General features: G+C 38.7%; 1 protein-coding gene across 1 annotated transcript; it reads right to left on the bottom strand.

Moving 5' to 3' along the window:
• Nucleotides 1-902: 902 nt before the first annotated feature.
• On the bottom strand, nucleotides 903-11,333 carry LOC139711028 (mitochondrial amidoxime reducing component 2-like). The gene is made up of 7 exons (XM_071622953.1): nucleotides 11,104-11,333; nucleotides 8,410-8,586; nucleotides 6,984-7,155; nucleotides 5,656-5,796; nucleotides 4,496-4,560; nucleotides 3,477-3,551; nucleotides 903-2,460 (listed from the first exon to the last, which is right to left on the bottom strand). Exons 1-7 carry the CDS (start codon nucleotides 11,331-11,333, stop codon nucleotides 2,328-2,330), a joined length of 993 nt encoding a protein of 330 aa, XP_071479054.1. The 3' UTR covers nucleotides 903-2,327.
• Nucleotides 11,334-15,249: the final 3,916 nt, after the last annotated feature.

The raw sequence follows: 15,249 nt of genomic DNA, 5'->3' as shown, positions 1-15,249 counted from the left end.
AACTTTGCACATTCATAATCAACATTTACTATTTGAGAATACTGTACTTGAGTGAATCATGCCATACAAATCACATTGCTTGGATTAGTCATTAAGGTGAGATATTATTCCTGAGCGATTTTTCTCATTGCACTTCCTCAATATACGCTATATACGTTTTACACAATCTACTTACACAATATTGTAAAAGTGGAAGTTTTTGGGCATTTAGCGCAACCACGAGCTAGCGTGAAAATGAAAGCACACAAATGTATTTGCATGCCACATGTTTGAGTAATTAATGTCCTGATTCCATGGAATAAAAATACGCAAAATTCATCTTACCCAGCCAAGCGCAAATAATTACTCACGCAAAAATATCCACTTTTACAGTATGCTACTTACATGAAAATAAATGGTCGCCCCAAAAAGAATGCTGGTTGAAACGACATCTCCATCTGGTGCCAGGAATGAATTACTTCAAAGTAACTGATCACTGAAAGTGTTAGCAAATTCAGTGGAGTACCACAGAAATTACCATTTGACCCACAATTCTTTTGGATGGCACATGACTGTAACGTGGCATTCTACTGGGATCATGGAATATTGGTATACATGGTCTACATGAATACTGGTTGGTGATTGGTCACAATGTCATCACATGACTAATGCAGTGGAGATCAAAATCGTTCTACTGCAAGCAGTGACATCATATCAAGCATCATTATTCCAGAATATTACTGGCTGCTGATAGGGGAGAATGAAAAGATGTGTAACTAGAAAAGTACTCTGAGAGCACAGACCTCCGCCAAGCATGAAGCTTATTTCCACCACTACACTGATCTTGTTCTTCCATAGAGATATCATACGTACACACAACATCGGTACTAAAAGTCGCCAGATTTCAAAATATAGAAGCCTTTGTTACATCATAAGCCTTCAGCTGCACGGCGCGCCTCGTCTCAGCAGAAACTACAGCACGCACTTTAGTGCGCGCAGGCAAACCTCAAATACGCGCAGCCTGAACTCCCAAGTTCATTGACCCTACCTGCCAAAACATCAAAAATCCTTCATAAATTTCCCAAAAATTCTCGGATCATTACCAAAAGTTAATCGTTTGTTACTTGTGTCATTCTCAACCTTTCCTGCAAGTTTCATCCCGATCCGTTAACTACTTTTTGAGTTATTTTGCACACAGACAAACTAACTAACTAACAAACGAACACACAAACCAACAGTAACGGAAACATAACCTCCTCCCTTGGCAGAGGTAATTATGCGGACCTTACGGTATACGCCATACATTTTGCAGGGTTTTTAAACTTTGCACATTTCGCAAGTTGCGTGCTATTTGTGAATTCAGCAACACATGGAATTATCAACTCTGATCCCAACATACAGGTAAATGCAAAGTGCATGCATACATTTCTGCATTCATTACTGTACTCCATGATTGCAAATTTGACCGCTTGAGAAATTGTCAGGAAGTCCCGATTCAATAAAAAATCAGACTCGCTAAGTACATGGCATATAGGGTATGTTGCCCTGTCTATTGTAATATACCACAGACGGTCGTTTGGTAGTTATAATTTTCCCTTGAGACAATATTTTCCCTTCGTGCTGCATGCTTCGGGAAAATAAAACTAATTATGGCAGTGCCAAGTCAGGGCTGCACACTAACCCATTATTTTCTACTGGTCCAACCTGTCTGTCGGTCCAGTAGGTACCGAGTTTTTCCACTTTTTACTGGTCCATTCCTGAAAAAGGTATTGGTTCAACAGTGATTTTACTGGTCTTGGACCGTCGGAACAATGCCAGTGTGCAGCATTGGCTACGTGTCGAACAGAGTCCATAAAGAATTGTCTTCCTTGACCACGCGACATACATGCCATTTTTTCATGATGTCTGTGGAAAGCTTGTGACTATGTGACATATAAATTTCATAGCCATAACTTTGCAATACCCACCTCTTTCTGAATTCATAAAGCTTCAAGTTCATCAGCTGCTTTTATTTAATGTCTTAATGAAATATAAAATCATCTGGGATATGGTCTCTTCTAAATCACATGGAATGTTGCATGAGGAACGACATGGAATATGCATGAAGACTGAATACAAGCTATCAAATCTACCACTACCTTGCACTACACAAATTATCCAATTTTAATATCTTTTACCTCATTGAAATTATATTGCTTTTTAATCTTTTTTGTTTTGTTTGTATCTTTTTAAACAAAATAATCAGTACAAGATTCACTTTCTTAATTTTGATGAGATAAAGTAACAATAAATGAACTAATACTTAGCCACTATTTCTGTGGCGTCAACACAGGAGAATGGAGATGTCTTTAATCCATTGAGGCATAGACCACATCCCCTAGCTTGATACGTCCAGGTAACTCCACTGCCAGGTTGGTTCCAAAGAGGGGAGACGGGCCGTAACGGTGCTTGTCAGGGTCCTCTGAGCTTGGCATTCGGAACCTGCAAGATCACATGCGGAACAAATAGAGGCACTATCTTTACAAATATTACCTTTCCTATAAATAGTGTCTCTAGCACCCTTTGGGGGGGGGGGGGGAGACAGCATGAAAAAGAAACAGGTTGATATCACTTAGATACCTACTAGATATCAGATATGCCATTGTACAAGTGTATTTGCAGATGACCCTACATCAAACTGTTGCATTCTATTCAGTATGTGGGCTTGCTGGTGAAGCCATATCACTTCTATCTTTATCAATTGTATCTGAGGAATTCTTACATAAGATATCACTAACAATAGAAACAGGGTAAATGATTGCACATCCCGCTGAGATACAGGTGCAAACTTGCAGGTTATTCAGTACGACATATGCATAAATCAGTTGCTTAAACATTAAACATCATAAGACCATGAAAGATAATTGGCTCATTTTTCCAACGGCCTTAATGATGAGTCAAATTGGCAATTGAAGGCTTCCTTCGAAAGTTGGCTTCTTGATAGCCTTCAAAGTTTCTCTTCATCCCTCTAGAGAAGAAATGTGGAATGTAGGCTCCAGAATTCACATATAAGCTTAAAGTACAGGAGCACTCAGAAGTGAGAAAGCCAAATTGCTCCTTCCTTGAATAGTCCTTTATTGTCTTTAAATGATTAAAATGTCCTTCCATGGTCCCAAAATAGAGATAGGTGTTCACTGAGAAAATTATTTTGCTGCTGCAAAATTTAAACCACACACCTGGATATCAAGAGCTACACTGAGTTAATACTGTCAAAACAGAAATTTTCGCATACACAAAACTTTCTCAAATTTCGCGAGGAGCCAAAGTCGTGAAAGTAAAATGCAAACGAAAGGTTTGCTTACACAATGCACTGAATGCCAGTGACAATTCGTGAAAGTTTCATGCGGCAAATGTTTGTTTTTTCAGTATCTATTTGAGACCTCCTTCCCCCATCTGCCATATTTAGCCACTGAAAAGTCGTCAGCTAAAGAGCATCAAAGCTTGTTACGAATACTTACTCCTTGAGGGTGGTCAAAGGATCTCCATTCTCCATGAACTTCCCTGTGTCTTGATTAACAGTCGTTTGACGACATCTACATTGGGAGAAGTGTATAAAAGCTGATATCATCGCAGCAACATCAAGAAAAGTCCTCAGAGCTGCCACTGTTTACAACATTGCATAAGAAATTGCCCTAAATGTTTTCTGACTGGTCAGTGGCACATTGCCTACATTTGCTTAAATGTGGAAACTGCTCAAACCTGAAAAAAAAAACAACAAACATATATATCACTCTGTCCTACAATGGACTAAATATTTAGTATTACCCCAAAGACATGGGTGTGTCCGACTTAATATTACCAACACAGTGCTCAATCAATTTCATGAAATATTGCTCAAGATATCTGCTATGTGAATGGCTGATATCCATGCAGGAGTATTCTTTGTAACTATTAAACCAAGATGACTATTAACCCATTGACGGGTTAATTTTGCTTCAACGCGCATTTCCCATAGACACTTGCCTGAGTATACTCGGGACTTGTCCTCAACGGGTTAAGACTATTATGACCTATTGACTATTAAACCATTCATTTGCATTAATGAGCCATATGTCTGTAAAGTTCCTCTGTGTACAGGTATGGGTATCTTTCTGGTTCTCCAGGGGAGCCATGAGTGAATGGCAACCATATGATATGGTTGCCATTCACTCCTCTTGTTAATCCAGATTCAACTCATTTAGATCTTCAGTACATGCATATTCATGGTGCGAATGTCATATCATGGCTCTGCTACCAGACCAGACCCCATCTGCTGCAATCTAGTTTGATCAACATCCCAAGACATCATCCGTCCTCGAGTCCAAGTAAATAAGAAATCCTACATGGATGTGCTCTAGATTCTACGTTCTAGATTCTAGTACTGGATGTGATAAAGAACAATAAGCCTGCACATTTCATTCAAAGGATATCATCATGTACCAGTCCATTATAAATTTGCACCAATCAGAATGCCCTAAACATCTTTATAATGACATACCTGGCACACATGTGTGTGGTCCGCAGCTGCACACCTTTCCCAATGCGAACATACTTCCACTCATCCTGGTAAAGTCAAGGGGGAGGAAACAGAGATAGATAGAACTGTGTTAATATTAAAGTGGACTTCCCTCTTAACCCGTTGAGGACGAGTCCCGAGTATACTCGGGCAGGTGTCTATGGGAAATGCGTGTTGTAGCAAAATCAATCCGTCCTCAACGGGTTAAAATCAAGAAGACTCCACTATAAACTACCGGTATCTGCAACAGCTGGCATTTTGTATGTTGGGGACAGGTGTGTCTTTGGAAATCTGACAAGAAAAAAAAAACCTTAAAAGACCCAGTGGGGCTAGCTCTTACGGGAGTACCAGTATTGAAAATTCATCTTTGATGCATTCTTGCAGACTATCATCTGTTAAGAAGGACATAGTAAATTTCTAAACTGATCTCCAAATTTGGTCCTGCCCCTATGGGAGACACTCCTTGATCTACTGTAAACAAATTTGAAAGTACACTCACCAATGTACATTGTATTTACTGGTACCGGTACTCAGAGAATTTCTGGTTTTATGGAAGATTTGGTTAAAGGTTCTCTAATTTAGGGGTTCTCTGGGCATTGCCCAAATTGGGGCAACAGTGTCCATTCATGCAAATATACATTCCATCATTCCAGCAAAAATACATGCCAAGTTTGGAGAAAATTCTGACGATGTGTTCTCCAGGACATGAAGAAAATGTGAAAACTGGCCACCAATTTGGTTTTCCCACCCCTGGCCCCGAGGGGGTACTCTTGGATCCTCCATGAACAAACTTAAAACTACAGTCACCAATGTACTTTCTCATAGCACTAACTTCGCTCTAATACTTCTGAGTCGAGAGAAGAAGATTTTTGAATATTCCTTGATTTCAGGGCTCTGGAGCTTTTGGGCAGATGACTAGCTGCATGCATTGTAAACGAATGTATGCCAGAAATTTGACAAGATAATATCTTAACATGAGGCAAGGATCTAGACAAGAATTTTCATTGGGTGACAGACTGCCAATCTGATAACGAAACTTGTGGCAGAGAAAAAAAAAATAATTAAAGCCGCACTGCACTGCTGAACAATCTGGTTGCTATACTATGCAAGCATGTATGACCTCGGGGTGACCCCTAGCTCACCTCAGTGAAGGCAGATGTCCCTTCCACGACGATGTTTGGTCTGAAGTTCCTCATGTCCACAGGCTTTTCCAGGCGCGAGTTCAGGTCAGTCAGGGAAGCCATTCCCAAGATGTTGATTTGGGCACAATCCTGGTACACAGCCTGCATCAACATTTAGAGATTCCTTGTCAATCAGTGGCAATTCAATTCCATTCCATTCCATTCCATTCCATTCCATTCCATTCCATTCCATTCATTTTTAATCATCCAATAATAAAGATTACAGGAAACTCAATGCAGGATTTTTACATATAGAAAAACTGAAGAACACAAAATTGTACATGATAACTAAATAACTGAATATACATACAAAGCCAATTACGGGATATCAAAATTTAATTAGGAGATTTCAATGTCACTTCATGGAATAATGTTTTAAAGGGTGTCTAGATTGTACAATCACTGTCACAAACTCTCAAATACACAAACAAATTCACCATTCCGTGAGAAACTGCATTCTGTGGGTCAAGCTGACTTTCATAGATTACGTATACATAACAAGTAGGACAGAAAAAGTTCATAACCAAGAGTCTTCAAACTTTAAAAGCAAAAACTGATATATCAATTTTATCAAATAGAGGTATATGAGATTGAAACTGCTAAAAAAACAAAGAAATTAATGAACATATATACAACAATTTAAATACCGGTAACATCTTTTAAAATATTTATCAATGTACTAAGTATAGTACGTACTATTGAAAAGATTCAATTTTTCTCTATCTGATGATAACCTTACTGACACACTTTGAAAACTGCATCTATCTGTTTTAGCATTCAAACTCTTCATTTAACGCACATACTGTAGTAGAAGTGGCTTCTTTCTGGAAGATGCATAAAGGTGTATCGTATAATGACATTACATACATTGCACTGCAGATTATGGGTTTGCATCAGTGGCAGTGCTTAAGAGTTTGTGAAATCTGTGTTATTCATGCCACTGTAACAGCTGTTCTGTTCCGATGTGAATATTGAACCCCACATTATTTTACTAAATGATTATTAAAAATGGAAGCAACGATCACACCTTTTCCTTTTATTTTTGTTAATTTGCCTCCAAAAAACATGATACTGATGAGGGATAAATAAATGATGAGAATGATCCTCATCATCACTATGGTAACAACAGCATGACTTTGCAGATATATTCACTTGTGTAACTTTTATTTCACTGATTTCAATTGGAGCAATTCACCTCATTCAGAAAAGTCTCCTTGAATTCACAAACCTTAAAACAAAAGGGTGAAATGCAAACATGATTCAGCCATGGCGACAGACATCAATCTCACCTTTTCATTTCTCTTGGCCTTAATGCCCCACTTTGGGTCATTTTGAATCAACTTCCCACCGAGTTTGTCCTGGTGTCGCAGCAGACGGTAGCCTGTGGTGCCCAGGTACTGGTCCAGCCACTGACCCACCTCATCCCCACAGTCCTCGCCCTTCAGGTCCAGTTTCCACACTCTGAAGTGCAGCCAAAGAGACAGAGAGCCATTTACTCTCAGCCATGTCCATCATGGCAGCTTCCCTCTTCTAACGCAAGTCACCAAGAGAGGTTTTGATCATTCCAGCAACCTGCTGATTTGTAGTCTAACCCCTTTAAGTGTCCTTATCTACTGCTGTGTAAACATGCGAAACATGTGGAGCCAGTTTATTGGCTTCAGTTAACGCCCCCACATGCTTGAGCTTATTGTTGGTTTAGCAACCCATTCAGGTGGAGACATACCACATTAGTCCCACACAAAGGCTATTAAAATACAATAGGGCTATCAACATAATACCAATTCATTTACAGTTTGAGGAAGACATTAAGAAGGGATGGGAAATTAAAGCACACAGTGCTAACATAACAAGCATATGCTTGGTGCTGGTTTGTTGCTGACTATGGTAATAAGGATTTTGCACTGAATTTGAAGATCTCTGGGAAGGGTATTTAGGAAGCGATGTGATTAATGTACAACATTAGTGAAAATTCAGGTGGTAAAATATAATGCAAATCAGCAAGAAAAGCCTTGAGTCATAACATGCTGACTTGTATCCAAACACTGTTAATTCACAAGTCCATACACCTACATGTAGTTGTAACTTGCCAAGCATTCCATGTAATGGACCCCTCTCCTCAAGGGCTTGAATGTGGTGAAAGTTTGACACCTCATTCGCATGGACAAATGCCCTGATCCCACCTGAAAGTCTCCATCAAAGACTGGGACTAAAAGGATTATGTAATCAATCTTTAGTTTCTAAACAAGTATGCTGTATGGCAGAGACATGCCTGCCAACAAATGTACATCATGGATAAGAAAGCAGAGAGATAATCTGACCTGCAAATTACCAAGATGGGCCTTCTGAAGTCAAAAAAAAAAAAATATATATATATATACATACATATATATATATATATATATATTACTATGCTGTATAAATCGGTTTCAATCAAAAACTCATAAGGAACTACTCGTATATATTACAGAGTTCATTTTGTGGCATGACAATTGGGTTTTTGTCAAACACATTGAAATCAGGAACATTGTGGCACTCATTGGACGTTCTGCACGACTACTACATAAATTGTTGACGAAACTGGAAAACTTTATGGCAATTGATACGAGAGCATGCAAAACAAATCATGTCTCAGTCTGTGTTCTTGCAACACTACCATTGGGAATTTCCTTCATGCATTTGTGATTTTTGGCATTTACAATCTTGATCTGTTCACACCTGACATCAACGATGGATCCCAATTTGTTGACGAGAGAAACCCTGATCGTGGGCATCCCCGGTGCATTGATCACCAGAGCTTTCTTGTCTTCTGACACTGAGGGGTAAATGAGTGCGATGGAAGGGTGCTGTCTCTGGGTTATGAAGGTTCCACTCTCACTGACGATGAGGAAAGACCTGCATTCAACAAGTGACAAAATGACAGCGAGGCAGTCCTGTGATTAAGACCAGCCTGTCTGCACGGGAGATGACAGTGTGAAATCAGAAATCTATCTATTCATTGCATATAATACAGTGTTTTGTAACAATAACTAATTGATTTCACAAAACTGAGTCATGAAACATCAGTATTAATCTGTTGTGCTTACAACATAAATTAAGGGTACTTAAATCTACTTTTCTATATCAAAGAGTAGAAATGAATTATTCAGCCATAAAATGGAGTATAACATTAATAAATACATGTATATCCATCAAAACGAACAATGAGATATCTTCAACATATTTGATGAAGGTGTCAAAGCATCTATGTGAGAAAGCATTGAAGTACACATGGTTGGAATGATAAATGGTACATATTACCTCGAGGCAAATTTACCTGAACACTCTTTTTTCTTTGTTTACAAGATCTCTTCAGAAAATTATTCTGGGAGAACAGCAAAAATTAATATGGGAGAAACGTTAAAGTAACTTTTTGTAGTCCTACATTACAGGTACTACATGTAATTATTACACAAACTAAATCTGATGGTAACAAGACATCTTACTACATTGTGGCAAAAATTGAGTCAAGTACATGGAGCAACTAGTAATGAACCCACAGAAAAGAGAAGCTTGCTTCCTTCAGTAGGGCAATAGAAATGTATGTCTGCACTAGGGCTTGTATATTACACCATCACAACGGCTATAATTAATACAAGGTACAGGACTTTGGCCACTCTTCATTGATTACACAAGGGATACCCTTACAATAGCCCATTGAGATTGGACAATATATGCAAAGCCTTGTGACAATATTATGTGCTGGGTGCTCATTTGGTAGCAAACATCTCCATTTCAATGTCTAGAATTTTACAGGCTAACCTTACTCTCTATAGGTTACAAATGGTAGTTATACGTATTTATGCAATCATTAAGGTGTACGTAACACTCAGATGCAATCTTCCCTCCTGTTTTGTTGTTCATGTTTTTTTAAACCACAGACTGTAAAGTGGACCCTATGATATAAAACTCAGCAACCAATCCCTATTGATACTCATCTGTGACAATTTCCTCCTTTCTTAGATCAAATTATGCAATGATGAAAAGCAAGTGACTGCTGAGATTTGCATTACCGTACTTACAGGGCCACAGTTGTAATATCATATGTATCTTTTATATCATTAACATAACAAAGTTATCATCATCTAGTATACCTTCAAAATTCTGTGACCTCACTATCAGTGGGATGGAGTTAAAAAAAACACAAAACTGTTGCATTAATTAATGCATCAAAAACTTATTAACAAATTTAACAACTGACATTATTGTACACAAGATTGCAAGTGCTGATCATCCTAAATATGTATATTTCAAAATTGCACATTATTCCTTTTCTTTATAAACTTATAGTTACACTGCTTCACATCTTTTTTCTGGACTTAATTAACACACATTCACCATATCAAAGAAATGGTATATTTCTTCTCAGTCAGAGAAAACAATACCAGATTCAGAATTGATCAGAGATATATATCACTGTGATAATAGTTAGTTACAATTTGCACAAAGTAGACAGCTCTTTTTACTTTAAGTTTGATTAAGAATCTTTCACATTGTTGTATATATATTACAAGATTCAAAATTTATACATCTCATGTTGCTCTGAAAAAATGAATTCTACACTGTGTACATATGAAAGCGGATTGCTCAGAGATATTCAGGTTAATTTAGACTGAAAAACAAAAACCACCAAGTTGCATCACTGCAGCACTTGGTATAGATCATGGGATATACTGATTGAACAAAGCCTTTAAAGGACAAGTTCACCTTCATAAACATAAGGATTGAGAGAATGTAGCAATATTAGTAGAACACATCATTGAAAGTTTGAGGAAAATCGGACAATCCGTTCAAAAGTTATGAATTTTTGAAGTTTTTGTGCAGTAACCGCTGGATGAGAAGACTACTGCAGTGTGTGAATAACTTAGATGTCACATGCGTACAACAATATTTGGAAAATATAAAGAGAATTTAACAAAATTTCATCTTATGAAAAAAGTTCACATTCCCCCGACTCGTTACCGACAAATGTTATGGGTAATATTATTCCCCCTGCCTTTAGAAAGAGCAAAGTCAAGTGCTCTTTTGTTATGTGAAAAAAGTGAAAATATGTTGAATTTTCTTTATATTTTCTTTATACTGTTGTACGCATATGACTCACAAGCTGTAGTAGTCTCCTCATCCAGCGGTTCCAACACAAAAATTTTAAAAATTCATAACTTTTGCATCGATTGTCCAATTTTCCTCAAACTTTCACTGATGTGTTCTACTAACATTGTTGCATTCTCTCAATCCTTATGTTTATGAAGGTGAACTTGTCCTTTAATGTACCAACTTCATTGCAGAAATCATTAAGAAACAACTGTAACATATAGTTAACAGCACAGTTACTGCTCATTTCACTGGTAATTCAAACAAGTGGAATCCACTGACCTGTCTGTTACACCATCAGTTCTGATCCCAAGGGCGGCACATTCCGCTTCGGACACCTCGAGCCCTCTACACGACTTGATTGGATGTACATAAATGCACGAGACCACTCCAACTGGCATGTACTTTCGACTTTTTTGACGCAGGGTGTAAAACAGACCAATGCCAAGCACACCCACTGCACAGGCGGCTAGGCCACCCACAACCATTTTGTTGTTCAGAAAATCAGACATTGATTCTCTGTGTTGGTAATTGTACAGCAAGTACCTGAAAGTGAAATAAGCATAAACATTTATAATTTGCATAAAATCCACTTCTTAAAGTAAAATGCCACTCCATCTTCAATCCGGTTTTCAGGTAGTGAATGAACATAATCATGACACACAAAAGAGCAAAGTTTTGTAACATTCATTGACAGCATTGTCAGTTGAAACCACTATGTACGAAAATTAGATTAAATGATGTTGTCATCATCATGCAACTATCTCATTGGCTATCAAGAGAATTTCACAAAATGTAATTTCGAAATTAAAAGTACAAACTTCACATGACACAGCTTATTTCTGTCACCTAGCTGCTGCTATGTTAACTGATGTACTATGAAGCTGAAATTTCGACCAAAGTTGCTGCTTAAAGTTTATGAATCACGATAGAATCTATAGTTTATACCAGTAATTTAAAGCACTGGCCAACCTGAGAGAGGAGAATTTCTCATCCTGCATGCTACTACACCCTTGACGACTGAAACCTGCGCCACCTAAATATACTCAAGCTTATGCAATTTTATATAGCAGATGGGGTGTACACCCCATCTGCTATATAAAATTGCATAAGCTTGAGTATATCTAATCTTCAGTGATACAGAGATGCCAAGGTCAAACAGCAGTCTCAAGACATATTTTGTGGCATGTATCAGGGTGTGGGAAGGGAGTGGATCCCCTCCCCATAGTAAAGAGCTTGACAAATTACATTTTTAAGGTGTAAATAGGGCAATCTGGTGATGGTAAAAAGAATTGGTCTGACAATGGGTTAATATGCTCTGCCTCTTACAAAAATGATAAGAGTATCTACATTATGTATAGTACTTCTGTTTAGTGTCAAGCCCTCCATATCATCTGTCGCATGCTACAGGCAGAAGAAGTGGAAATTCTATTAAAAAATACCTATATGCAGTGCAAATGCATGCTGACTTGTGTGATTCATGATACCCTCAATGTCACTTGTGTGGCAAAACCAATTTATATCTCATTCGTTCCATAACATATGTATTTTATCATTTTTCTATGTACTATACATGTATCTTTTAATTCTTCAAATTAATTACTTGATATGCCCACAAAAACCTTCCGATTTAGAGAACCAAGATTCTGCCAGTGACATCATCTGTCAATTATTGCTACTAATGAAAATAATTAACACTATAATAATGGAATGCATCTTAGCTAACAAAAGTAAGTTACATTAACTTGCATGTTTCCCTGTGGAATGCGATGTCCTTTGTCAGTCATATAGAAACACAAACATGCAAGTATGCTCAGTCAAGGGAAAGATGTGCATTCCAATGTCTTTTGTTAAACAAATTAGTCCCTCCCTGCAATGTCTTTACATTGTTGGTCATATCAGTAACTTGTTCACAATACATATGGTTACAAATTAGATATGCAAGTTATTCTCAGTCGAGGGGACAGAGTTTTCCAATGAATTTTGTGAAACATCTTACATACTCTAGCAGTGATAGACAGCTTGATGAGGTAATGACTGAGTAAGATCTTGGTTTGAAAGGTTTCTCTGTGGGGGTATCCAAGTAATATGAAGTAAAATAATCGGCGAAAATTTTATCATAAAATATATACATTTTCAATTACCGGTATTCGTTTCTCCACATAGATCTAGACTAGTGATGTTGTAACTGTATTCACAGCCCAGTCGCTATATGAAAAACATGCTTCGCACGGCATCTGGTCGGGCTAGTGATTATGATCTAATATGATGTTGACGGTATCATGGATCAATGCAAATCAACATGCACTTGCAAGTTGCATTCATACAAAAATGTAGCGCCACTCTATGCCACAACTTGTAGAAGCAACCTAGATTTATAGGGTGCCTACTGCGAGTAAAATTTACTGGTGAATTGGTAAGTTTACAAAAAGAGGGTGCAACACCTACGAATGGCAGATCGAAGATGGTATTAATCTTCAGGACTGAAAGGACTATTAATAACGTTAGGACTATAACTATTTAGTAGGAGGCAGAATAAATAGAAGAAGAGAAGGGCCAGGGCCGATTGGGTACCCCACGTGAAGAGGCCCCCGAACTACAGTTACAGACCAGACTTTCTAATCTTTATCGAACAAATCAAAACAAAGCTTTTAATATCTTTTTTTCTTTCTGACGTCCGCTAGTCACCTTCAGATGTGCCACTTGTTCCTCAACAGGGATCGCACTACAAATTCTCACCGTAGTCTTTCAAATCTCCGCGTCGTGATCGACCCAATGCCAGTGATTCTCCTCAGCTATCCTCTGCGTGCGTTCGGTTGTCGGCAAATGCCAAGTCACGTATTTATGTCCTATTGACCTTCGATTCCGCCCTCACTATCAAGGACAAGGAAACAGCATCTTCCTTTCCACAAATTTACACGGGGGCCGACGGGTCGGTCAGGTGTTCGGTATGCATTCAGTACTGTGAGCAGACACTATAGCTGGTTCAAGTGTGATCAAAGATACTGTGTGATGTGATACCTCCTTGATGATTCACAATGCATCGACCAGGCAGGCCATTGGGCCGTAACGCCAGGGTTTCGTCACTTCGTTTGGAACCGTTTACTAGTCGATCATGCATGCAAAATGACAGAAAACTTCTCTGTTGATGGGGGCGGGGCCGGGGGAAGGGACGATCGAGGTACATGGGGCGTGGGAGGGAGGGGCCGCGGAGGGGCATTACAGGGGGCCCATCTGTGATGGAGTACTGTATCTAGAGTCTCTTGGAGGTAGAGATCGAGGGGGGGGGGGGGGATGAAAAGGAAGAAAGCATTTAGGAAAGAAAAGGCACATGGGCTGAAATTTCTGAAATTTCCTCTTGCCAATGAAGCTATAGATGGGGGGGGGGGGGGGGGGTGTTCTCCTGTCCTGAGCTAGGGGGTTGTATTGATAGTTCACGTAGGCCTACCTGAGATGGGGGGGGGGGGGGGGTCTTCAAAGCTGGAAACGCCTGGAAATCGAGCCTGCATAAAGCCTGCAATCAGTAGACTATCAGAGATTCAGAAATTTTGACAGTCCTGGGGGGTTGCTTCCAAAGAAAGGAAAAGAGCACCAACTTACCCTGAATAACATTTTTTTTTGGGGGGGGGGGGGTGGGGTGGGGTGGGTGGATATTGTTCTACTTTATGAGAATGACACTAAATTCATATATGGCCCTTCCTAAGCTAATTTTGCTGGCAAGACCACTATATTTTAGGTGAAGAAGAGTATACTGGGATTCTACTGTACAGATGAGGAGTTGTTTACTGGATAGGCCTAATCAGATTGTATGTCAAGACATTAAAGGGTGTGTACAGTTCTGGTCGAGGTGAGGATTTATAGCTGTTCACGTTTTGTGAGATATTCAGAAACCACTCTATGAGACGTCAAAGAGCATGCAATTCTAGGGGTATCAAAAGTTTATTTGATGAAAATCGGTTTTGAAATGGCTGAGATATCCAAAAACAAGGTGAAACAAAGAGATCCTAACAAAGTTGTGGCATATCACTTTTTTGGATATCTCAGCCATTTGAAAACCAATTTTCATCAAATAAACGTTGAATCCTTCTTAAAATTACATGCTCTTTCATATTTCATAAGAGGTTTCACATTATCTCACTTAAGAATGTTCAAAACATGAATCCCCACCTCAACCAGTACTGTACAGTCCCTTTAACCCCCCCCCCAAAAAAAAAAAAAAAAAAAAAAAACATCATCCTAAGTCTTCTTAATGAAGGAAACATTTTCTCCAGTCATAAGCACAAATAACAAAAGTACATAGGAGGAGAAGAATGTAGATGAGATGGCTGGGGAAGAAGAAAGAGGAGATGAAAGAGCTCAAGGAATGAAAACTGATAAGGATTGAAGCTCTAGGCCTAATTAAGTGAAGAAATATATGAATACTTGCAA

Source organism: Diadema antillarum, unplaced genomic scaffold (genome assembly GCF_040938485.1).
Source record: "Diadema antillarum isolate AM-2024a unplaced genomic scaffold, OU_Dant_1.0 seq00001603_RagTag, whole genome shotgun sequence".
NCBI classification, from domain to species: Eukaryota; Metazoa; Echinodermata; class Echinoidea; order Diadematoida; family Diadematidae; genus Diadema; species Diadema antillarum.
This window is presented reverse-complemented; position numbering and strand designations above follow the sequence as displayed.